This window comes from Equus quagga, chromosome 5 (genome assembly GCF_021613505.1).
Source record: "Equus quagga isolate Etosha38 chromosome 5, UCLA_HA_Equagga_1.0, whole genome shotgun sequence".
Lineage (NCBI taxonomy): Eukaryota > Metazoa > Chordata > Mammalia > Perissodactyla > Equidae > Equus > Equus quagga.
Window position 1 is genome coordinate 109,325,127 of NC_060271.1, and position 24,819 is coordinate 109,349,945.

At 39.6% G+C, this 24,819-nt stretch overlaps 1 protein-coding gene across 1 annotated transcript in view; it reads right to left on the reverse strand.

Moving 5' to 3' along the window:
* Nucleotides 1–24,819, reverse strand: part of CRIM1 (cysteine rich transmembrane BMP regulator 1) — a 188,354-nt gene that overhangs the window by 124,517 nt on the left and 39,018 nt on the right. The window contains exon 2 of the mRNA XM_046662888.1: nucleotides 24,111–24,284. Within this exon, the coding sequence (XP_046518844.1) occupies nucleotides 24,111–24,284 (174 nt within the window). The remainder of the gene's footprint in view (nucleotides 1–24,110; nucleotides 24,285–24,819) is intronic.

Genomic DNA, 24,819 nt, shown 5'->3' on the forward strand with positions numbered 1-24,819 from the left:
TTTTGGCTATTTCCCCAAATAAAACCCAACTTCAAAGAATAAAAGTTTTACCGACAGCGTTCATCAAAAGAAAAGTGCTACAAACACTGAAGGAGACTAAAATCAAAAAAAGGAAGAAAGAAGGGAGGGAGGGTGGGAGGGAGAGAGGAAGGGAGGAAGGCAGGCAGGAAGAAAGGCATCCAAAACACTCATCCTTCACACAAGGGCAGCCTCACTAGGACGGCACGTGGGCTTCCAAGTAACGACTGTGAAAGAACATTTTCTAGGTTTTTAAAATTCCTTTGGAATTGGTTTCAAATAGTCCCCACCTAAGAATCTCCATATGAGGTATACTTTACCACAATGATCTCTACTTTTTTTGCCAGTTGTTAATCCCTTTCCCTGAGTAAGATAGGGCAATGCATTCGCAATCTAACTGAAATGTTCATACCTTCTGAAGATTTTTCTAACTGAAAGTAGGAAAGAAAGAATGGGTTTAAAATAAAAAAAAATTACAAATGGATCCATATCCAGTCATCTTGTTAAGACCAGAAAAATGACTAATAGAAATGTTTTCTGAAAAAAAATAGCAATCAAGAAAGATCTCATGTGCTTCATGAAGGTTAATTTTAAACAGTAATTAACAGAAGTAAACAGAGCATTTTAAACAGAACTGATTACAGCTCAACAATGTCCAAATGCTTCTTCATAGCATTACTTAAATGGGCAATTTCTCAAAAAAAAAAAAAAAGGGGGAAATTGAATTAGGAAAAACAAACCACAATTGCATAAAAGCCATACATTTAAGCTTACATAAAAACATCTTTGAAAAATCGCCCTGTATTATAATCTTACAAGTTAAGAATATAAGCACTGAAATTAAGTTTCTGTTTATAGCTTTGGATCCAATTTAACAGTAGTTGCAGAGGACCAAGGACCAAAAGATCATATGAAAATATTAGTTTTTACAATGCTAGGGCCATAAAATTTCCTATAACCTGATCACTCAGCATCCTTAGCTACTGATGTTCAATACCATGGAGTGGTCCCAGGGTCTCCAGTGGCTTCCATGGAGTGAGGCAACATGGGCAGGAGGGATTCAAGAAGGAAACATGGTATGGTGGCACCAGCTTCCTAATGACTGAAGAACAAAGTCCAAACTCTGTAACATGGTACCTGAAGCCCTTTGCATCTGGGCCTGACCAATCCCATGACTCACCACCACCACCTGCCCCCCTTTCTCCACTATTTCTAGGACCCACGCATGTTCATTTACAATGAGAGTTGCCCCTTCCTAAACTGTCCCATATTCTCTCATATCTCATGTCCTTATGCCTTCTTTTCCTTCCTAGCTGGCAAACTCTTGACTATCCTTCAAGCCTCAGCTCACAGAGGTGAAGACTTCCCTGACTTTTGAAAAGAGTTAGGCACTGGCAAGCACAAGTATAACAGGAGTAGCCCACATGCCTCTCAAATGATACCCAGGATCCAGTGCTGCAGGAGGAAGAGGTTTTTGCTACAGTTCTAATGTCGAGGTGTCCCGTACAGCGCTGTCACATCACTGGCTACCATTCAATTTTGATGGACCGAATAGCTGAGACAATCAAGTAACAGAAGTAAGAACACGGGATCTAGAACGGGTTCCAATCTTGGCTCTACCTCTACCTGGCTGTGTGATCGCGGGCAAGTTACTTCACTCGTTTACCTTACTTCATGAAGTTCTTATGAGTTTTAAATAAAATAATCCATGCAAAGCTCCTGGTAACATCTGCTGCATCGTAAGCATGCTTGAAATGTTAGTTATTATTACATCATAGTCCCAATATCAGAAATAAGAGACTTGTTTTTAAACAAATGAATCAAACTAATTGAGTCTGCTGGTGGGTAAGAGAACATTATAACCATGGAAGATCTGAGACAGAAGATATGGAAAGAAGAAAGAGGGCATGAAGTTAGAGAGAGAACAAATATGTATGAGTTAAGGGCTCAACGAATACAAAGACGGGAAACAATAAGATGAAGAGGAAATAAGAATCAGAAGTAAGTGATGAATGTTTAAAATGAGCAGAGAACTGAAGGGGATTTTAAAGTTGCAGGGTCCGTAGAACAAAGAAATCAATCACCTCATTGGGATTTAATGCCATCAATTTGGTATAAATTAAAATTATTTATGAGCTGCCATCACTCTTTAATCTCCCACTCAATATGACCACTGTATATGACTACATCCCAGGCATTTCAGATGTGCTGCACAGAGCACCCGTATCAGAAGATTTCCAAAAGTCCTTCTTTGATTTATTTACTCATGCGTTTCTCATCTTTAATAATTGGCTCCAGAGAAAATAAAATGAAACTTTATGCTCAGATACTAACATAAGCTTCAGGAATAACAAAAGTAATATTAAAAGAGCTAGCTCCTCTGGCAGAGACCTCTTTCTTAAAATCAGTGCATTCAGTCTTGTCAACATGATAAATAAGGTATGTGGACCAAGAGCTTGGCACATTACAAAGAACATGGAATGTGAATGGCCTGGGTGCAGCCTTAACAAGTTGCCAATATCAAAACTATCTATTCTGGGATGCCAGTGAATCTACTTCAAGTGGCAATAAAATGTACTCTTGTTAATAATGCAAATAGGAAGCTATAATATTAACATAAGCACTTCAAGGAGCTGCTGTTTTTTTACTGAGCCATGTGCTCATCCTGACATCAATCTCCATCTTCCAAAGAGGTGCTAGAAGTAAACAAAAGGACAAAGCTATTAATGAAACTGCCCATAGTATACGCACGTTTTAACTTGCAGACAGTCAATGCATCCTCTCTCAAGAAAATTACCATGTGGTCCTAATGGTAAAGAGCTGTATGTATGCCCACAACTTTAGTTTTAAACTTTAGGATAGCTTCCTCTTGGACATGAAGCCTATCAACCACCCAGCTTCTTTACTGAATCATTAGAAAATTTCTTCAAACATGTTAGCGCTGAATTAGCAACAACCACTTATACTTATTAGAGGGACAGAGTCAGGATAAATCAGGTTAATAATTACAGCAGGAGAGAGGAAGAAGTAGGGAGGGGTGTGGGGGGAGAAGAGATGAGCTAGAAGGGACAGAACCTGGGTTTGAATCTTATTTTAAACAGTGGTGACACGGGCCTACGACACAGGTCCAGGATCACTATCTTGTTTTAACAGATAAGGCAAAGAAGGCTCTGAGAGGTTCAATGACTTACCCAAGGTCATGAATCCATGAAGACGTCAGGACCGACACCCAAGAGAAATGAACCTTTCAATCAAGACAATTATACTTCAGTTCTCCAAATGCTGCCAACACCGTTGTACATGTGATTTCCTATTGAGTAAAGGCAACTTTACCTCATTTCTGAGGCTGGTTCTTGGTTTAGGGGCTTTATCATCTTTGCTCTGCATAATAAAGGGAGCATGGACATGGCAGAACAAGAGCTGACAGGTAAAAAGTCTGGAAATTAGGACTCAAAGGACAGTCTGCTGAGGGGCCTTTCCCTCTTGCTTTCTGCCTTGAATGTCTCCCTCTCTGCTGGCTCTTTCCCTTCTGTTTATAAACGTGCTCCAGTTCCTAAATGTTAGAAAGCAGAAAACTCTCTTCTTTCAGATCTTACATCACCTTCAGGCTACAATTTTAACCTGCTCCTGTTCCTTTTGTCATCATCTTTTAGAAACTCGAGTTAGTACTCACTTATGAGAGATGGGCCTGCCCCTCTGAGCTGCCGGGAAGGTCTGTACTCCCGGGGGCGCATGGGGTGCTTCTCCATCCCCAACACTGCCTCCTCAGCTGGAGGGCCCTTCGTCCCTCTTCTCCACCTACTGAAATCCTGTCCATCCACCTTCTCTTGGAAGGAGAATTATCCCTAATTTTCCCACTCAGAATAGCACTCCCTTCTCAGCACTCTTGTCGACTTTTTCTTGTACCTCTAAATTACAAAAGTACTTATTTTCATTACTTTCTATTCTAGTGACTTGTCTTCATGCCTGTCTCCCCAAGAAAACTGGAAGCATCTTGAGCTAGGGCTATACATTACGTATTGTTGTATATGTGAATGTTTACTGCATTCAAATCTTCTTTGGTAAGAGTTTAATGGTCACAAATTTATTCTGGATCTTCATATTACTGTTCTTAAGATATCACAGATGCAGGGGAGATAGTACTTTACCTTTGAAGACCCTACAAGGACCCCAAACTCCAACCACCCAGATAACAGGTCCCTGAAACAAAACAGATGGAGTCTAGAACAAGGAAAAGAAGATAAGAGAGATAGGCAAATTAAATATATGATCTGCTACAATAGTATTTTATTATTTCAGGTTACCAATGCTGCCATAAACTCCATTAACTTTGTTGAATTGGCAAATATTGTAGGTTGGTAAAAAAAATGAGGTGCCTTAATATTGCTGGAAATAGGCCAACATACAAGGCTATTTCAGTGTAAAGGGAGAAAATGCAATGGTGGAGGTGGAGGAAAGGCAAACAGAAACTAGAAGAGGCCTGGAGGAAGAGATGATAAGAGAAGAGAGAAAAGGGGTGAAGAAAAGGCTGTCAGGAAAAGTTCCAAAGCAAATTAATCACTGTAGACATAGGAGCTAAGTGGCCTGGAGTGAAGTCAAGAGCAAAACTAAAGGAAGAATTGCAACATTTACACGGAGGAGAACGACATACTGCTGAAGGGGACACACTGACCAACCTTCTCTTGAGTGAAGGGATTCTGATTGGAGGGCGTTGTGTCTTTGTTATCAGCTGAAATGTCTAAATGGACTTGGAAGCTCTCCTCACCCCCGCGCTCCCCGTCCACCACGTCTGACACACTGAGGGCGGAATCAGAAACAGAGCCCTGGCAATGGCCTTAGCTGTGCAGCTGGCCACGCTCTGAAGCCAGGACAGACTGGGCTCCGAAGAGAGGCTTTTCAACTACAGAACAGATTCTCCCATTAATCAGGAATGGTCATGGGAGGAAGAATCCGAGCCAGTCAGCTACTGATCTGGATATTGCTAATAATTTCTCTCTTTGGTTTCTGGAGGATCTGTGCCAGGGTTTCTTCCAACTGCACACAGCAAGTATGATTCTGCCTTTGTATTTGAAAAATTGGCAGCAATAATACTGAAAAAAAAATATGACCAGGGCCAAAAGGGTAAAGTTAAATGAAATTAGGCATAAGTAAAATCAAATGACAGGTCAAAAAATACTAAACCTATTGTATCTCTTCTTTAAGAGGACAAATAGAGGATTACAGTATGAGGTACTGCCTTGTTTTCTATCACCTGGAAATCTCCAATAATTACATACTTCTCTCCTTATCAGGTCAAAGATAATTAATATTCATGATCATGACCCCGAAGTATTTCCAAATTCTGAAAGTGTTTTATACTTAAGAACACTTTCTGACAACCAATCTGTTTATAGTAGCTCTTTATTAACATTCTATTCTTAACCTCTCTCCTTGTAGATAAGCCTGCAACGGATCCATAACAGCTACAAGAAGTAATCCAATTTTTTTCAGGATATCATGAGTCATCTTCAATCATTTAGTTTTAATCCACCATTTTTTCGATCATCAGAAATTTACTAATTACCCCCTAGATGCCAAGCCTTGTCTCTGCCTTCAGAGGATACAGGCAGCATGCAGGACAGTAAAATATGGTGTAAATACGCAGTCAGAGAAAGTATAATAAGGTCCTGCCACACTCAAGCACAGCTCCTCAGTCAGGGGATGGGGAGAAGGATTTAAACAGTATGAGGAGTCCTTGTAACCTCAGGAGTGTGTGTGAGAAGCGACACACAAGCACGTGCCTTTCCTCAAGGGCTTTGTTTCCCCTGGGATTCTAGTGTGAGAGTAATCCTACCTGAGACCGAAGATGCATGTTGTCAAAAACTTACAGAAAGAATCTGTGAACGATTCTAAAATGGAGCTAAGCAAATTAGGGAATGGGTTTTGTTGACATCCCTGGGGAAGAAAGAGAAGCATTCACCAAAGGTCAGAGAGAGAAACACTGCCTACGTAGGAGGTAGAGGATTAGATAAAGGACTCAGCAGAAGACCAAGTCGAGGAACTGCACCAGGAGCCACCGAGTTGGAATCTCCAGAATTTTGCTCATGTGTTCCGGACAGTGAAATATTTTAATCACTTAATTTCCAAATATCATCACTATATGAAGAGAAGGCCTCAAAATCACCTCTCCCTTGGTACACTTTGATGTATTTCAAAGGGTAAATTTTGACTCCACCCAGTTTTTGCCCAGTCTTCGCCATCTCAGGAAATGGCACAAATGTTCAAGCCAGATGCCTGGGGTCAGTCGGAGTCCATCTCCTAACCTGACCTCCAAATCCAATCAACTTGAGACTTCTGAACAGTACCTCCAAATGATACATCGAATCCACTCCTCTGTCTCCACCTCTTCTACCAATACCCTCATCAGGCCACACGTCACTCTCCCGGACTCTGTCAGCGCCCTAACCAATCCACTCGGTTAGGTTAACCAATTCTAATGGGGTTCCACTCCAGCCTCCTGCTACAAGGCATCTTCCAGAGAGCAGCCAAAGCTGATCTTCTTAAAAAGGGTACCCTATCATTTCCATGTGAAGCTTGAAGCCCTTTAATGGCTTCCGATTACACTCAGAATAAAATCCAAACTCCTTACCTTACAGTCTATATGATTTAGTCCCTCCCTACCTCTCCAATCTCCTCTCCTGCCATTCTCCCCACTTCTCACTCGCTACACCATAGCCACACTAAACATTTTAGTTTCCCAGCACATGAAGCTCTGTCCCACACTGGGGTTGCTGAATATGTGGTTTACCCTGCCTAGAATGTTCTTCCCCATGCTCCTTCCTTGCACAGCTAACTCCTTCTTAACTTTCAGTCCAACTTAAACACTACCTCTTCAGAGAGAGACTTTCTCAAGTCATCCTATCTTGGTCTCAGCACTCTGTTATCCAACTGCATTTATATACTTTTACTTATGGCTTTTATTTTCCCCAGGAGACTGGAGGCTTGGGGGGACTGGGACTCTGTCTTGCTCACTCTGTATCTAGCACAGTGTCTGACATGGAGCAGGTGCTCAATAAATGTTTGTTAAATGAAAGAAATGAATGAATAAATTAGGGGAAACTACAAGGGCATTTGCTAAGGGCAGATGACAGATTATCCCTTTCAACATGAGTTTATAAGGTAAATATAATCAAAATATAAACTTCAGACAAAACAAGCTTTTGTGCGTCAGACGGCTTTTGAAAACTACTTGAAGTCTACTTTTAATAAGCCTGTTAACATCAGTGCATAACAGTATTGCTTCCTAACTTTTTCATGTCAGAACAACACAAATGGCTCGCAAGCAGTGGTGATGCCAAAGCCGAGGGTGTCTCGCAGTGAGTGGCTAAGCTGACCCCCGTAAAGAAAGGCATATGCTACCAAACTCAGCTCCTATGGAAAAAACAGCATCTAGCATCTAGGGGATGCCATTTGCTATTATCCAAAATCTCAAGAAAAGCTCACACACACACACCTATTGTATGTAAAGCTGAGAAAACATGAAGATGCCGCCAACTTACTGTTTTGATACGGGGTATTTACATTAATGGGAAATCAGATGCCATTGCTTCATCCTCTCAAGTTTTAAGTGACCTTTCCCTAGTGATAAATGACAAATATGGCTGCAACACTAAGAGAGCTGAATTAAAGCGCCCATGTCAAAATACATCCACTCTATGAGTACTTTAATTAAACTAGGTTCTCTTCTCAACTCCAAAGAAACTCTTGAAGAAACAGCTTCAAGCAGGTGAAAAGCCAGATGAAGATCCCAAAACTATATACAGATGAAATAACTTGAACACAGTAACAAAGGCTCCAGAAGTTCAAAATAATAGGGCATTGACTGCATTAAGTTTTGAGTGTACACATAAATGTATTTATATGCACATGTGTAGGTATCTAATTTTCTACAAAATTTGTATTTGTGTGGGATTCCGTTTGTTTGCTTTTTGGTTCTAGGCTTCCTTCGAAACAACAAGCCATTCAATTAGGCCCCGTCATGGAGCACAGAGCAGAAACATATTGCTTTTGGCTTCACAATTGTCCTTTCCCGCTTGTGTGAAAAGCCTGTGTTGACTGTACTGTGAAAAAAATTAAAGGAAAGAAAAGCCCTACTGTTGTAACTGTGCCAAAAAAGTATAAAGAAACAAACCCAGATGCTAGAATTTGAGGCATTTCCTCTGCTATGCGACTATGTCCCTCAACTGAAGGTCAAAAGAACATTAAAGGGCTTAAATATTTTAAAGCCCAAAGTGGATATTTTTGTGCCCCTCTCAGTTTATGTGACACACATTTAACTGACATTTAACAAGCAGAATTTATTCAGTGGTGTTCAAGGAAAACCCTGGTATCACTTTCAAACACGATTTATTTAAATTTCTAGTGCTTTATATTAATACAGCTTGGTTCATTTTCCTGAAAGCCTGAGTCTTTCCAAAATGTCAGTAAGTGAATAAAGTTATTCTTCAGCCCATTTCACATTTACTACCTCCTAATCCCTCAATATGTCTACGTGTTGTAATTTTATAACCTTTTTTCCTGAGGACATTTGTTTATTTTTGATGCTACAGATAACAGCAAATAATGTGAGATATAATCATTTTATTTCTCCTCTTAGGAAGTACTTGATGTAAGATTTATAAAGACCTCAAATGTGTTTTCTGGTGACAGAAAACAGTACCTGAGCCCATGGGAAATATAACAAAGTCAATCACGTTACATTATGTTAAGAAAACATATTTTAAATGGGCCACCCCATTTGGTGATATGACTCCTATCAGTCAAATCCTTCAAAACATCTCTTTTAAGAGTTGGCAAAAAGCTTGACAGAAAGATGAATATGACTGAGGAATAGACAATACAAAACCATGAAGCATCAAATTAGTGTGAGATTTAATTAAAAATCTCTCTGAACAGTGATACAACTATAAGATGTGGCAAAGATGTTATCAAGATCTCACATCAATCAAGAGAGCTGTAAAACACAGCAAAGAATTCCCACTGCAGAGCTGCAGAAGGCCAAACACAGAGGTTCCTGAAAAACACTATTTCCCTTAGGCTGGTCCAGAATTTCAGAAATTGGGAGACCTTCCTCCTATGCTGATCCTTACCTTCTTCCCTAGTATTCTCCTTCCCACATATAGAAAATCGAAACAGTGTGTAAGTTAACAACCACTTCCCTTTTGTTTACCAGAATTCTGAGTTATTTACCGGAATGTTTTAAATAATTCGGTTGGGAGTCATCCTGGTTACTAATGGACATATCATCTAATCATGACCCGTGGCAGCTCTTGTCTGCCCAGAGGGAGACAAGCTTTCTGACTTGTTGCTCTAGAAATGTCAACAAAGGGAAGAGTTTTCCACTTTATCTCTCATATTTCCTTTGCTACTCAGTAGGGTCAGCTTCACTAGCGTGTGAGAAGCAGACAGACAACACAGTCTAATATCAAAGCTGGGCGTGGTTGTTACAGTGGTAAGGGAAATGAAAGCAGAAGGAGTTTAAATAATATTTATTTGAAGAGTCTTGCCTTGTCCTCCATAAACTATTCACAAAGTGCATAATATCATACCAATTCTTATGTTGGAGTATACAGCTGGGGGATGGTCTATGACTAATTTCTACCACCAGAGAAGAGCAAAACTTTCAGGAAATTCTTAATCAGAGAATATAACACCATTATCATCATTGCCATAATTAATAACATGTAGGTAAATGCAGACATGTACAATCAGGTAAGATAAAAATAATCATACGGTTGCATTTATTTGCACAAATAACTGTTACATCACCATGTATGTACGTGTGTGAGCACACATCTAGCTATACAGATTCCTACACACACCTGGGACATATGTGTATACAATGTACCTTTTGGCACAGAAAATACACAAATGCACATGTGACGTGTATGAGTTTTTAACAGAAAAAAACCACTTTTCCTATGCACATGAACACACATTATTATATATTATAGATACATACAGGACATACTCTCCGAATTAAAGACATTGGCTTAGTTAATGATATATCAAAGGACCCGCCACAGGAAAATATAATAATATGGCCTGAATTTAGGCAGACACGAAGCCAGGCCAGGAGGCATGAAAGAACACATAGACAACATTTCTGGGAGTTCCACATCGCAATGAGGTGTGACACCACAGCCTGATTTTATTTGAAAAATTCCTAATGGAACAGAAACAAGTTAGCTCTCAATCAGAAAGCATTCAGAAGGTTTCACCCTGACTAGCAATCAGAATGCCAAAGGGCACCAAGCACATACAAATGGAATATTATTATATTTTCTTTGTACTACCACAGAGACAAATATCATTTTAAATGTTGCAGGCAAGATATTTAGGAAGTTTAAAAACCTCACTAATTGCCCAGATCTGCGTCAGACACAAGTGAGACTATTAGACTTTGTTTGACACCTTAGAAAGTAAGCAAGCAAGGTCCTCCAAGGCCACAGCAGGACCACCGTGAGACAGGTGACTAGTGCCCTTGCTCAATGTGGTTTCAAGGATACTTACAGAAGCCACTAAAACGCACCTTTGCCATAAACTCAAACTGCACCAAAACACTGAAACAAATGTGCTTTCATGTCCACTGTTGCAAAAACACACCCCTGATATTTATAAAAGCTCTGAGAGGCAGATTGGTCCTTTTTTTCCTGCCAAAGCAGCAGGGACGGTAAATAATCTTTTATATAATATAAATACATAAACAAGATCAGAATGTATTCTAGGCACATTTAAAATGTCCTTCTGTTAAGGGGACAACCAATGGTCTTGCCTAACTTTCTAATTTTCAGGACTTTTACTCTTAACGGAACATAGAAAGAGATTTTGAAAGGAAAAAAAAATTCTTTATTTCATTTTCCTACCTGGATAAAACGGAAAAAAAAAAAAACCCTAAAAAGCACATGATAAAATATGAGCTCATTTTACTGACATGCAGCTTTTCTCTACGTCTATAACATCTGGATCTTATCTACAGACAAATGTATGGATATATTAAGAAAAAGAAGCACCAATTTTTTAATATCATTAAATTCTTGTATTGTTCTTTGTTACTGGAACAGGAAAAGAAAGGCTCCTGATAAGGCGAAAGCAGTTGACTTGCTTTTCGGGAAATTAAAAAAAAATCCCAGTGACAGAGAAAAGAATAATGAAAGGTAGGAAAACTAGGAAGTTGTCAGCCAGAAACAAAAAACACATCCATAACTTAAAGAAACATTCCAGTCTCTTAAAAACTCACACAAATATTAATTCATCACATGTTAATTCCTTCCCTCTTCCAACTTTACAGGCACTACTTATAGCTGTTACTTCCTCTTGACGCAAAAAAACACTTAGCAACAGAGACTGCAAATCCAAAGCAGGAAGACACTCTATGAAAGAGCATATGTCCAGCTTTAGATGTATCAACAACCCAGTGAATCCTGGACTCCTTGAGAGTATACACCATTAAAAGAACGCTCAGAGGCTTCAGAATAAATTATTCAAATGCCCAGAACAGCATGCTTAGTGAAGGTCAATATGAACTCGGGAATGAGTCAAATTCTATTTTTATTAGAACATTTCTTAAACAAAAATCCCAAATACTGAATGTAAGTGCTCTTAAGGACCTTTCTTGAGAAAGCTCTACATTTCACAAAGAACACATAGGCACCAGTTCCAGAGGTAAATATAATAATACGTTTGTGAGTCATAAAAGAGCTTCTAGACTGATTAAAATGAGCTTTATCTTTTGTCTATCAGTATCTTCTAGAACGTCTACCACACAACACTATTCAGACCTCAAATGGTTGCTCTGCCCTTATTACAACTGCCTGTGTACCTGTCTTGCTCCTCCCACTAGGCTTCTTAGGCCCAGGTCCTTTCCACATCATCTCCAATGCCCTATGCAGCTGGGCCAGCGCCAGCTCCAGCCTCCCCAAGGGTGCAGGACACAGTCAGGGAGGAGCAGGCCCAACTTTAGGGATCCTTGCTCCATCCCAAAGAGCTCTCCCACTTCTGGGCTGAATTTCTCTAAAAGCAATTTCACAATCAGAAAGGACTAAAACGCTAATGCTGGCTGTGGTAATATTCTAGAGTGTAATCAATCAATAAGAGTAAACAAACTTAAAATTTTTCCTAGATAACAGGTGCTGAGGGTAAAGAGACAAAGATGACGCTGGGCTTTTGAAGTGGGGACAAACCTGGAAGAACAGAATGGAGTGGCCACAGAGGAAAAAAGACATCTGGCAATCTTCACCATTTTCACCTAAGGTTAGCTCTGTTAACCTTCAAAAAGAAGTGGAAGAAATCATAGCTTTGCCTAGAGGTATATTTTTATGTGTGACTGTATGCATCCAGCCCTGTCTCCTTCCATTAACAAAGATTTTTGCTTTTTTTGTTTTAAAAAATTAAAACTCTCTATTCAAAAGAGCTGTTTTTCTTGGAGGCTCTCTTAACCAAGGTACTAGTACTGGCAAGGCTGGGAAAGGGAAAAAATATACTATCTGCCACAGAATCCTTATCTATGTTGATAAAATCAGAACATTTGAAATGATCACTTTTTGAATGAATGAAAACTTCTGCTTAAGTGATTACATGGTCAACCTGCTTCTTGAACTTCTCTTTCAATTAACTATTTTCCCCCCCATAAGCGGAACAAATATAAACTACCAAACTTGCCCAAGTTGTCCAAAACCCAAGATTATGGTTTCGGAATATTAACTAATTAATGAGGTTTTAATGGACTGAGCTCAGGAATGCAACTCCTCATGGTCCACACCCTCTGGATGGTTGATGGAGACAGCTGGCCTGGGGCAGAACACAGAAGGGACAGCTCCAACTCCTCTGGGAGGAAGGGAGCCTCGCCACGGGGACTGGTCGCCACTTGGCTCCCTTCACTGCAGCTCAGAAGGCCTCTTGGGCCAGGATTCCAGATCCTTTGCTCATGTCAGGAAAAACCCTTGTGGGGGCCAGGGTTTAGCCGGACACAGCTGGGCAAAGCAGCACCAGCAGCTCTGCATGACAGAACACACGCCAAGCCCTGGGAATACCCGAGAGTCCCTATAGCCAAGTCAGAAACCACAAACACGCAAGGGAGAGCGCTCAGGGCTACCCAGAAGCTAAAACATTAAGCAGGCCTTAGGGCAACGTTTCTGCAGTGGCCCCAGTAGGTAGAAATAGAAAGTTTTAAGCATGGCCCCCAAAGAACACCATTTCTCTGACTGATGGTGGCAGGCTGTTTTTTTGTCCTTTTACCAATAAATGTGTTTTTAAAAATACATACTAAGTACATGGTATTTAATCCTGAAACAAAACATACACTTGTAGCAAAACTGCTCACCTACAACTTGTGGTTCTCCTGGACTAACCTGGGGGCAGACGTCTGGGCTGGGCACCCCATGGGACAGAAGAGATGGCTTGAACGCACACTTACAAGTTAAAGCAAAGAAAGGGGGGAAAATCAGTAAATGGCACAGAACGTTATTGGCTGTTTACATATGACTGTATAAGATGGCATCATTCTAAGGGTCGGATTGAAAATTCGTTTTTTACACTAACCATTTTTGGTAACCCCAAGGGGGCTGAATAAAATGTTCCTCTATACATACACCACATGGCTCTGAGCACTAGGAGATGAAATATTTAATCGCGACCTTCTTTTTGCTGGGCCATAAGAAATCACAACCACCAGATCATCACGGTATGACTTCCAACAGTTAAAACGCAGGTATAACTATTCAAGCAACTGCTCCTCTCCAACTGGGCTTCTGCCAAGTTCCCTGAGCTTCCTGTTTTGATTTCCCAGATATTTGAAACTGGTTTCCGCCTTTTGGGAGCTCTTTTTTTTTTTTTCCTGTATCAGTTATCAAGACATCAAACAACAATTTGTACCTACAACAAAATTCTAAAACGTCAATCTAGTTGTCAACCTAATACAAAGCTATGAAAATAACTTTGTCTACACTTTCTTTCCCTGTGACACTGCCAGAATTTTTTTAAAAAAACATATATTCAGATTGGAAAGTCAGTTTATATATATATATCTCTCTCTCTCCAAAAAAGGAAAGATATCTTATCAATTTGAGATTGTTTTTACAAAGAGAGGGAGACAAATACAGATTTAAAGTTGCACAAAAGCCTTACTGTCTTCAATAAGTATCTTTAATGGCACTTGGATAGCTAAAGGAAAAATTAAAATCAACTGAGACCTTGATGGTAATAAGGTCTCTTATTCACCTGGAAAGGACAGTGGAACGTGTTTTTTATTTGGTCAAGGGAAGTGTTAGTGTTCTCAAACTTGATAAGCAACGTTAACTGAATTCCTCTAACATAAATTTTTTTAAACAATTTACATGAACTAAAGCAATACATTCACAAGCATAATACCGATATCAGATGTGACTAGCCTAAAAAAACCAGAATCTATGATGAGCGATTTTAATGAAGCACGCAACTAACTTAAATGTGAATCGGTGCACATGAAAGTCCTGAAGCAGAGAAGGCATGGGCCCTGCAACACAGATCGCTTGGCTTTAGAATAAATAAGAATCAAAGTTTGACAGGTTATCTTTGCTTTTTTGGGTAGTTAAGTATGTATATTTTATTATCAAGGATCATATACTGGCAGTTTAGAAAGGCCAAGAGCTTCTCAAGAAATTTTTTCCCTAACCTTCATAAATCTCATAAAATATACAATACCCATCCCATTCCTACAGATTACAATACTGATAACTTGTAAGGATAGTCTTACAAATTTAACTCTGTTGCATCATAATCCTACAGGATACAATAGTTATATTTTGGAGGAGCATATAATTTGAATTTCAGTATATCTGATCCTATGAATTAATGATCATAACGGATCATTTTTACTATAATCAATACTATATTAGGAAAGATTTGGGGATAATAACATGTAATAACCAAGCAGATGAATATAATTGTAAAAAAAATACATAAACATAAGGTCTTAGACATATTTGCAAAGTTTAGCAAAGATCAAATGGGGTAAACTTAAGATAAATGATCATCTCTACCAAAAACTTCCCCAGCATCTAAGTCTCAGGATTTGTTTTGTTCCTTTCCATGTGAAATCCCTCAAGTGGGTTTTAATTTTTTTAAATATTTACTTGGAAAAAAAGTTGGAAAATCTGCACAATGAGACCATTACTATGTATTAGTATTCAAAGTAAAGCAATTTATAACAAATGTCCTTTTTTTAACAAGGAAAGTAGTAGAAATCAAAAGGAGTCCAGTGGCGACTTAAGACAAGCTGTTCTCTCACCCCAGCCCAACTCCATCTCTGCGCAGCGAGGCCCATTCACATAACCCTCTATGACTTCGCCACTCAGAGTCTGGTGAAAAACCAGCAACTAGTAGCCTCTCCTGGGGACTGGTTGGAAATGCAGATCCCCCAGGCTTATTCCAGCCCTGGCAAATCAAAATCTGTGTGTCCATTAAGCTCTCTCAGGTTTAAGAAACCTAGGAGATTCCCTCTCTGCATGACACCCAGGCCTCACCATGGACCTCAAGCTCCAGGGAACATGGGTTGGGGCAGAGCTGGGTGCATCTATCGTCCCTGTACTGATATTACAGGATGAGCAGATTCTTGCAACAGCTCAAACTCTCCACCCAGCACAGCTCCACTGGCAAGAGGGTCAAGAGGGAACTCTGCTGCACTATCTCAAAGACAGAACGAATGTTCAGTAATATGCCTAGTTCCACCTGATCACATTTTCCTATGAGCACCCCTCCCCCTGCCCCACATACACACAAAAAAAATAAAAAAACTTTGAGGAAAAAAGTTCCATGAATAAAAGCAAACAGTACCATATTTTGTTATAAATTCTAATTAACTTTTTGTCCACTGACAAACACCACAGATGGCATCAAGAGTTCCAATCTCTGATTAGGGCACACAGAGTACAGGTTGTACTGGGGGCTACAGACCAAGAAAAACAAAACAACCAAGAATAAAATGTAGCACTTACACTTCACTTGTGTGGAAAAAAAAAATAAGTGAAATGTAAATAACTAAAAATGGAATAAGAAGCTCATATAATATATTATTTCCTTAGGTAGGATTGAAATACTAAATTTAGAGTACAGAATAATTAATAAAATTAAGGCTCTGAAGCAACTGTTACTTAGGGTTTTTAAAACCTGAAAGAAAAAGCTAATAAAACAGAAGCCATTTGTCCCTGTGTCCAAATGAGTTTAGTTTCAGAGGATACAGCCATACAATGTAAAATCATATTTCCTTTTGTTTTAAGTAGAAGAAAAAATACAGATAAAACTCTGAATATACAGATTCTTTCTTATCTTCTTTCTAATCTTTAATTTCTACCTAAGCATATATATTTCATGCAACGTAAGTTTCCAGAATAGACAAATGCTTAAAAATAGCATTTAAGATATTTATAAAATATCTTTAAAAAAAACCAAAAGCAAGCTCCCGCAGTGCATCTAAAATGTGATTCAATTTATGCATCTGCACCTTGAAGGCTATTTAGAAAATGGTCCCTCAAAGTCAAATTGGTAAAATCTGGGTGTAGTGACACATAGCATGTGCTTAATACATACTTTTTGAAGGAATAAAGGAGTGAATGAATGAAGAATTAATATAGCAGCTCTAAAATAAAAGCCTCAAGGTACTTGTAGAGAACGCTGAGGAGAGGATTCTTCTGGACTGAAAGAGTCTGAACTATAACGCTCTTTCTTTACATTCCTATGCAATTATTTAATCGTCTCAGTGCTCTTACTATGAATGGCTCTAATCTCAGGCCTACGTCTGATCAGCTTTCATAGACTCAAACCCTTTTAAAGCCTTTTTTGAACAAGGGAGTACAAACAAGTCAATCAATCAATCAATTAATAATTAATTAAAGTGATATGTTCTGTTTTATGCATCCCAGGACCACGGGTGCCAACAATTGTGTTTTAGGCTAACGTTCAGTTTGCTGATGGTAATAGCCTATAGGCGTTCTTTCTCTATGCTCACAGAGCCCCCAGCGCTTTCTGCACCACAGTCACTGCACACAGGTCCTTTCATCTCACTTTTGGTGTGTTACCACTGCCAGTCACTTTTTCCCTCCATTATGCACATTTCCTAAAAATGTTCATACTCCTCACATCACTTATGTACTCAAAAGTCATCAACAGCAGCACACTCTCCCTGGGAGGATGACTCACAAATCCTTATCTCCAGCCCAGATCTCTCTCTGAGTTCCAGACCCATCTCTCATCTTCCTCTTGATTCTCCATAGATACCCCAAACACAACAAAACAAACTCAATAGCCACCTCATCCAACCTCCCACGAAGCTGCTCTCTTTGTATTCCACATTCTAATCAAGGACATCCTCATATAGCCTGACCATGGTGCCCCCTAAGCATCTACTTGGCCATCACACCTCCCAAGCATCTATCTTGACAATCACTCCCTCCTCCCCAAATCTGGAAATCTTCCTCTTCCTCATCCTCCAAAGTCAATCAGCCATAAAGCCTGCTAAACTGACCACCTCCATTCCCTCCTGCCTGTACCCTTATGTTCATCCTCTCTTTTCTGTCTCGAAGGCTGTTCTTAAGTCCTCCTTGCCCTTCTGTTGAGCCGTCCAACACATTCCTCAGAGTTGGACTCAATTCCCAACTCCTCCACAAAGCCTTCCTTGATTTCTCCATCTTAGGAATCAGAGCAGGTCTTATTTGGCCACTCAACCGATATAAGATAATGATATAAAGTAACACGTGCCGATTTCTGATTATCTATCTTTTCTCTAAAATATCTCGTAGAGTAAAAATAAAAAATAAGTACAGTCTCAAATTATAAACCATTTATAAAATGCAAAAGCAAAGCAAAAGCAAAGGAGGAATTTCTTAAGCACCCAAGTAACTTCCTCCTTCTGCTGCTTGTGCAGCTTCAAATAGGAATAGATCGCACATAATCTATACTATTCCAGTAACCCAGATGATGTGTGATGCAGCAATGCCTAAAAAGTATATTTAAGAATACATTTTATAGGGGCTGGCCCCATGGCCGAGTGGTTAAGTTCGCGCGCTCTGCTGCAGGTGGCCCAGTGTTTCGTCGGTTCGGGTCCTGGGCGCGGACATGGCACTGCTCGTCGGGCCACGCTGAGGCAGCGTCCCACGTGCCACAACTAGAAGAACCCACAACGAAGAATACACAACTACATACCGGGGGCTTTGGGGAGAAAAAGGAAAAAATAAAATCTTTAAAAAAAAAAAAAAAAAAGAATACATTTTATAAATCGCACACAGGTATCCCTTTCACTATTCTCTGCCTGGTGATAAATCTGTGTGAACTGGGTTGATTTTATTTTTTTTATTTGCATATGGAGCTATGCAGGTATGAATGCTACTTAGTGAGTTAATTACATCAAAAATTATTTAAGTGACAAACAGCTCTACTAGGATGTCAAATTTAATTTGTCCAAAACAAAATTCTTGAGTCTTCCTTAAATCTGCTCCTGCTCCTATTAAAGGGCACTACCATTTGCTCAAACTCAAAATCTAAGAGTACTCCTTGATTCCTCTTTCCCTCACCCCCACCTCCCAATGAATCCATCAAAAGTCTAGGTCCAAATCACATCTCAGTTCCACCCATCTCTGCATCTCCAGATCTCAGGTCTGAGTCACCATTATCTCTTAGCTGAACTACTGAAAGAAGCCCTACCTGCAGACTGTTCCCATTCTTGCATCCTGCCAGCTTCCCCACAAGTCCCTTCTCCACCACCTTCATTTTTTAAAACACATAAATCAAGTCACATTGTACCTTATCACAATCCTTTAACAGCTTTCCTAAGTACTTATCACAAAAGCCACACACCTCACCATAATCTACAATGTCCCTCCCCCTCCCTTCCTCTCTCATTACATTACAGTCACACCAACCTTCCTGCTGCTTCTTGGTATTCCTTCAACACACCAAATTTGTTCTCACCTTAGAACTTGTGCACTTGCAGTTCCCTCTGCGTAGAATTCTCTCCTTTCAGATCACAAGTTTGACTCCTTCTTACAATTAGATTTCAATGCAAATGCTCTCCCTTCGTGGAAAACTTCCCTGACACCTGTTCTAAAGGAATTTCCCCAGCAATCCCAGTAATTCTCTATCAGATCATCTTGATTATTGTTTTTCATAGTTCATATCATACTATATCATCTTGTCTTGCTCATTTTTTGGTTTTCATGTCATCCCTCCCCTTTTGAATATAAGCTTGATGAGAGCTGTATCTTCAGGCACTAGTACTGTGCCTAGTACATATCTGGCACTCAATAAATATCTGCTGGATGAACGAATATATAAATTTTTTCCAGAGTGTTTTACATTCTTCTTGAACTTGGCATGGTTTCATATTTCTGATTACTTCTTGAATTTATTATAACCGCTCTGAATTGTAATAATTTTTCTGGAAAATAAAAGTCATTTACCTCAACTTGGAGTCATATGTAAACTTAAAGGTCCAGCTTCTTCCCTATATCATGGAAGTCTTTGGTGTCAACTCTGACTACTAGTTACGAAGCCCAGAGTGGCCCCTCCAGAAAACCCTTGTGACAATTGCAGAGGCTGGTCCTGTTTTTGCCTCTCCTTTGGTCCTCTCCTCTGATGGTGCATCAGTTTAATTTCTGTGGAGCTCAGTACAGCATACACCAAATCAATGAAGACTAGGTAGTGTGGCAGAAAATGACGAGCTTTGTTAAGCTTGAGGTGGGATGACCTGCTGCTCATTCCCTTTATCAGACTTCCTCTTTTTCTTTGGAGAAATGCAGATGATTCTGACAAACCATTCTGTACAAAGCCACAGTGGGCTGTTATCCAGTATCCTATTTCCTCTAAATTTGTGATAAACTGATTTTATGGAGCTGTGCTCATGTTTTTTAAGAAATAAAACATTTGGTAAAATCCAGGACCAACTTCTTTCCATTTAAACAAATGTAAGTAATACATAAGAACTTTTTTAATACCCAGAAATTGCCAGTATTCTTCATAAATCTATAAATATGAAATTGAAATGCCCTGCAATGGTTTCCACAAATGTTTTAAATGTCGTTGTAGTTAGGTTTAAGCTCACATTCAGAGTTTACTCCTACAGCATGGAAATGTGGATCCATGTGTTCTCATTACGCTCTGGCAAGCATACTATTCCTTCTGCCCCATCCCCAACACCACACACCTTAACACTATAAACTGCCCAAAAGCAGAGTCCTAAGAAGAAGGCTTTAACTACAACTAACTATTCACTTTCCCATAAGAGACCACCAGAACCAAGTCTAAATGTACCAGATCATCCATCGTCACTGGCCTCTTATCCTCACCCGGCTCTGCAAAATCACCCAGTCCCTGCAGAACCCTCCCTCCCAATCCTTCTACTGTGCCTTCTAGAACTCATGGGCTGTCATCACCCAAATCCCCTCCAGATGTACCCTTCACCTTCACGCTCTAATTGAAACCCTGGCTACTCTTTGTCCCTTGAAGTCTCTCAAGTGGAGATGGCATCATTTCTCACACTCCATAAATACTGGGGATGGGGTAGGTGTCTTCTTTGTTTTCACTGCCACTTTCAGATCATTCTTCCTTTTCCTCTTTAAAAGTAAAGCCCTGTTCACATGAAGCACATGCAATCAGATTATGTACCAGCCACACGGAGCTGTTGGATTTACCTACAGAACTTCTGGCTCAGTGTCTCTTCCCTGTTCCCTGTTTTTGTCTCCTTCCCAGCATAGACTGTACAGTCAATCACCATAAATACTCTTTTGCATAACCCTCAATCTCGGTGCCCTTCTATTTCTATCAGACTTACCAGGAAAAATCTTAACCCTGGTTAGAACCACTTCTCCAAAAACACTGCATCTGCACCAGGGCTGGAGAAAAGCACACAACTGTGCTGGCTAGTCTCCCTTCAAATTTATAACCACTAACCTCAAGTAAGCTGTCAGCACTAGCAGGCAACCCTAATACATTTCCCCTGTTAATTCACTTGTCTTCTCTCTGAGATAGCTACTTTGCATTTTCCTCTCCCACCTCCATTTTTCACACATCTCCTTCCACCTCAATGTCAGCTGACGACCTTGTTTTATACGTCTGAGAAATAGAGACAATTTTGCTCCTCTGCCTCCTCAAAGACTTTGCTCCTGCAATCATCACCTTTCTTCCATTATTGATTTCTCCCTTTTTACTAGATCACTCTTGTCATCATCCAAGCATGCTGTAATATCTCCTATATTTTCAAAACCCCTCTTGACCCTATATCCCTCTAAGACAACCACCCCATTTTTCAGTTCCACTTTATCACAAACATCCCAGAAGAGCTTTCCCATTTCTGCTACCTGCACTACTATTCTTCTACTATTTCAGGTTAGGAACCCTAGAACCATCTTTGTGTGTTCTCATCCCTCCCGTATCTGTTAGGGGACACTGTAGGTTCTTCCATCAAAATGACACGTAGCCATCTCTTCCTTGCAGGCTCCCTGCCACCCTCCAGCCCAGTCCCTTGTGGCACCACATCGAAGTAACTGAAACAGCACTCCAACGAGCCTCTTGACTGCAGGATCTTCCTTTGCTAATCCAGTCCACATCCCCTGACGGCCCCAGTCTGCCTAAGAGTGACTTCGCCATGATCTGCTTCTCTCTGCTCATAAACTGACAATGATTTTTGATAGCTCATATTACCAGGCTTAAGCCCTCTGCATGATTTTGAAGACATTTTATAATCTGATCCCATCCTGTCTCCCCATCTTTATTTCCTATTACCTACCAATATAAAACCTTGCTCTTTTAGACTAGTTTCCCAAGTGTCTTACAGAGAAGTCATGCAAATCTCACTCTACATTTTATTCTTTTGTCCACATCATTCTCCCTCCTGGAACCCATCGCCATCCAAATTCTAAACTTTTCAGACTCCACCTCCTCCACAACACCTTATCGTACAATTCCAGGTCACATTTTTTGGCCCTAAATTCCTATAGCATTCCAAGTCTTCATTGCCATTAATGACTTACTTACATACAGTACTATACCACCACTAATTCTTTTATATGCAATATATACTGGAATATAAGTAGAGCTTTTTCCTTCAAAATTGTTTCTCAGAAAAGGAAAATCCCCTAATACTGACTTTTTACAAGATCTCAAATATGGCAGGGTGCTGTATTGTTAAAAACAAAGTACTATTTGTAGAAGACATATTAATCTGAAATGACCTCAACCAATCCTACTTTGGGATTATATAGAGCCCATCTGACAAAATCAACTAAAAAAAAAAGGTAAAGAAATTTAATCAGCTATAATAATTATTCCTAACAGAATGATCTCAAAAACTGGAAGTGTTGGATCTCATAACAGCCCTTTTGGAATCACTTTAAAAATCAATGCAGTTAATCTCCGAAGTGTAAAGATCATAAATATCCACCTAACTAATTAAAATGCAACTGTCCTAGTTTTATGTGAAAAGATAGAATGTTTTGGAACAAAACTTCTTGTGATGAAACTTAGATTCAAAATCTGCTGCATCAAACAATTTAGATGGTAGTGAAGAGGGTGTGCTCGCAAATGAGGTTAAATGACCTGGAAGGCAGCCCAAGCAGAGACAGTCACAGTGATGCATTTAAACACTTGAATAAGACAGTTTTGTGAAATATAAGAACGACAAAAAGTAATCATCTAAAGTGCTGTATTATTTTCTATAATGTGACTCTAAATATGTATAAATAACTAAATTAATTATTTAAATCGACATTTGATCACTTCATCTATATCCCTGAGAGTTTATACATTGAAACTGGCAAAATACTCTTTGTTGGTGGGCAATGGGGTAGGCACAGGGGTGAGCAAAGAGCCACAAGACAACAAAAACGAGTTAGGTAACTGACTGTGTTGACTAATGCCATGATGTAGTTGAAAGAATACATGGTCAGTCCCAGGCTTCTTACTGATGGAGTGTGTGGAGCTCAGTTTTCCAATTTTCAAATTCAAGGACTAAACTAAATGTTATCTAAGGCCCTTTGCAGTTCTACAATTTTATTTCTATTATTTTCTACTATATTCTCTCTTAATGATTCAGAGAATTGGTAAATACGAAGAGAAATAGGATTTTAGAGCTACCACAAATTTCCTATTCTTTACTACCGTTTAATATCACTTGGAAACTTATTACAAGTCAAAAACTTCAGTCCTGCACTACTGCCCTTATAAGCTTGATTTTGGAACTCTTAGGTACACCAAACTATATTACCAACCTCTCCATCTGAGAACGGCATCATTTTAGCAATAAAGGTGTATTTAATGTTTCGTTCAGTCCTCTTTCTCCCCCAAAAGGAACTTGGAGCTAAGAGAGAGTTCAATGCTGGCCAGGGTCAGGGCTAAGACCCAAGCCCAGGCCTTACCCTGTGTTAATTCTGGTTGCAAGCCACGGCATCAAGCTCTGGGTATGCCCCTTGTGATTACTATAGTTATGAATCATATTTTCAAGTCCTCAATCTTGTGTCTAGGTTTTATGCATGAATGTACAAAGTTACAGGCCACATTAATATAATTTTCTTATTTTAATGTAATTCCTGATTTTATTCCGTGGGTGAAATGCCCAATAATCCATCCACAGCTATGTGATTTTGCCCCCAAACCAACCTAAGCCTTCAATCCTCACTGCACAATTCTCCCATCTCTTCTAAAGAGATGCACTTGCTTGCCAGAGGAGTTGATTTCTAATTAGCACTCTCTTCATGGAGTACCATCCTATGGTAAATCAAGCGGAATGGACCTGGTGACAACAGATGCTGATCTCAAGCACACCACTTGTGAAATCATCCATTATGCAGAGGTGACCTAGGCAAGCTGGCACAAACCACCACAGCAGGACCACTCCATGGCTTCCAAGAAACACACATGTGCATGTGCACACACACCATCACATCAGCATCTGGTCAACTTTATGCATCTTGTTTGGGATTACAAAAGCTACCAATGTCTGTAAGCTTGTCTCTGCCCTTTCAAGCTCAAATACTATCACTGCTCAGAGTTACACGATACTAAGGCTTACAATTGCAAAAATCAGTACTTACCTTCAATCCTCTTCAAAGCTGAAAGGCACATATCCTTCCTTGGAAACTCAAAGGGATTGTTGCAAGTTCGAATGGTGTCACATTCACATTTCCCATTGATTATATTGCAGCCAGAGACAAGGTTTTCATTGCATGGTTCAAAACCAAGCAGCTGGTCATCATCCCAGTTCTCATCTGTAAAACAATTAACAATCACATCATGTTGGCTTGTTAGCTTCATTCAAAGGTCTGTTTGAAGGCAAAAATGTGCAAGGATGTCAAGATTAACGTCCAATTTTGACACCTCAATTTACAAAAGGCAGTCTGGCTGCAATTTTACAAATGAATGAAACCCAACCTCCTAATAAGTGAGAAGACTGGAATGCAGCCAGACACATAGACATTAAATAGCTATATACACAAACATTAGTGATCAACAACCACTACACCACTACTTCTCTTATATGTTATTACAAAAACAGCTGAGATGCCTTTAAACTTCTTAATTTTAAACAAAGATTCCTGGATTTTCCCACATTCAATAGAATTACAGAAGTCACATTTGTCAATCTATAAAATTATTCCCCAAAACCCCACAATGTTTTACTCCATCTGGTAGAGACTAGTTTCAGGTTTGAAACAGCTCTGCGACTTAATGCATTAAGGCAGTTAATAAACATAAGAAGTCAGACAGCACCAAGAGACTCAAGAATGGAATACAATGGTGGAG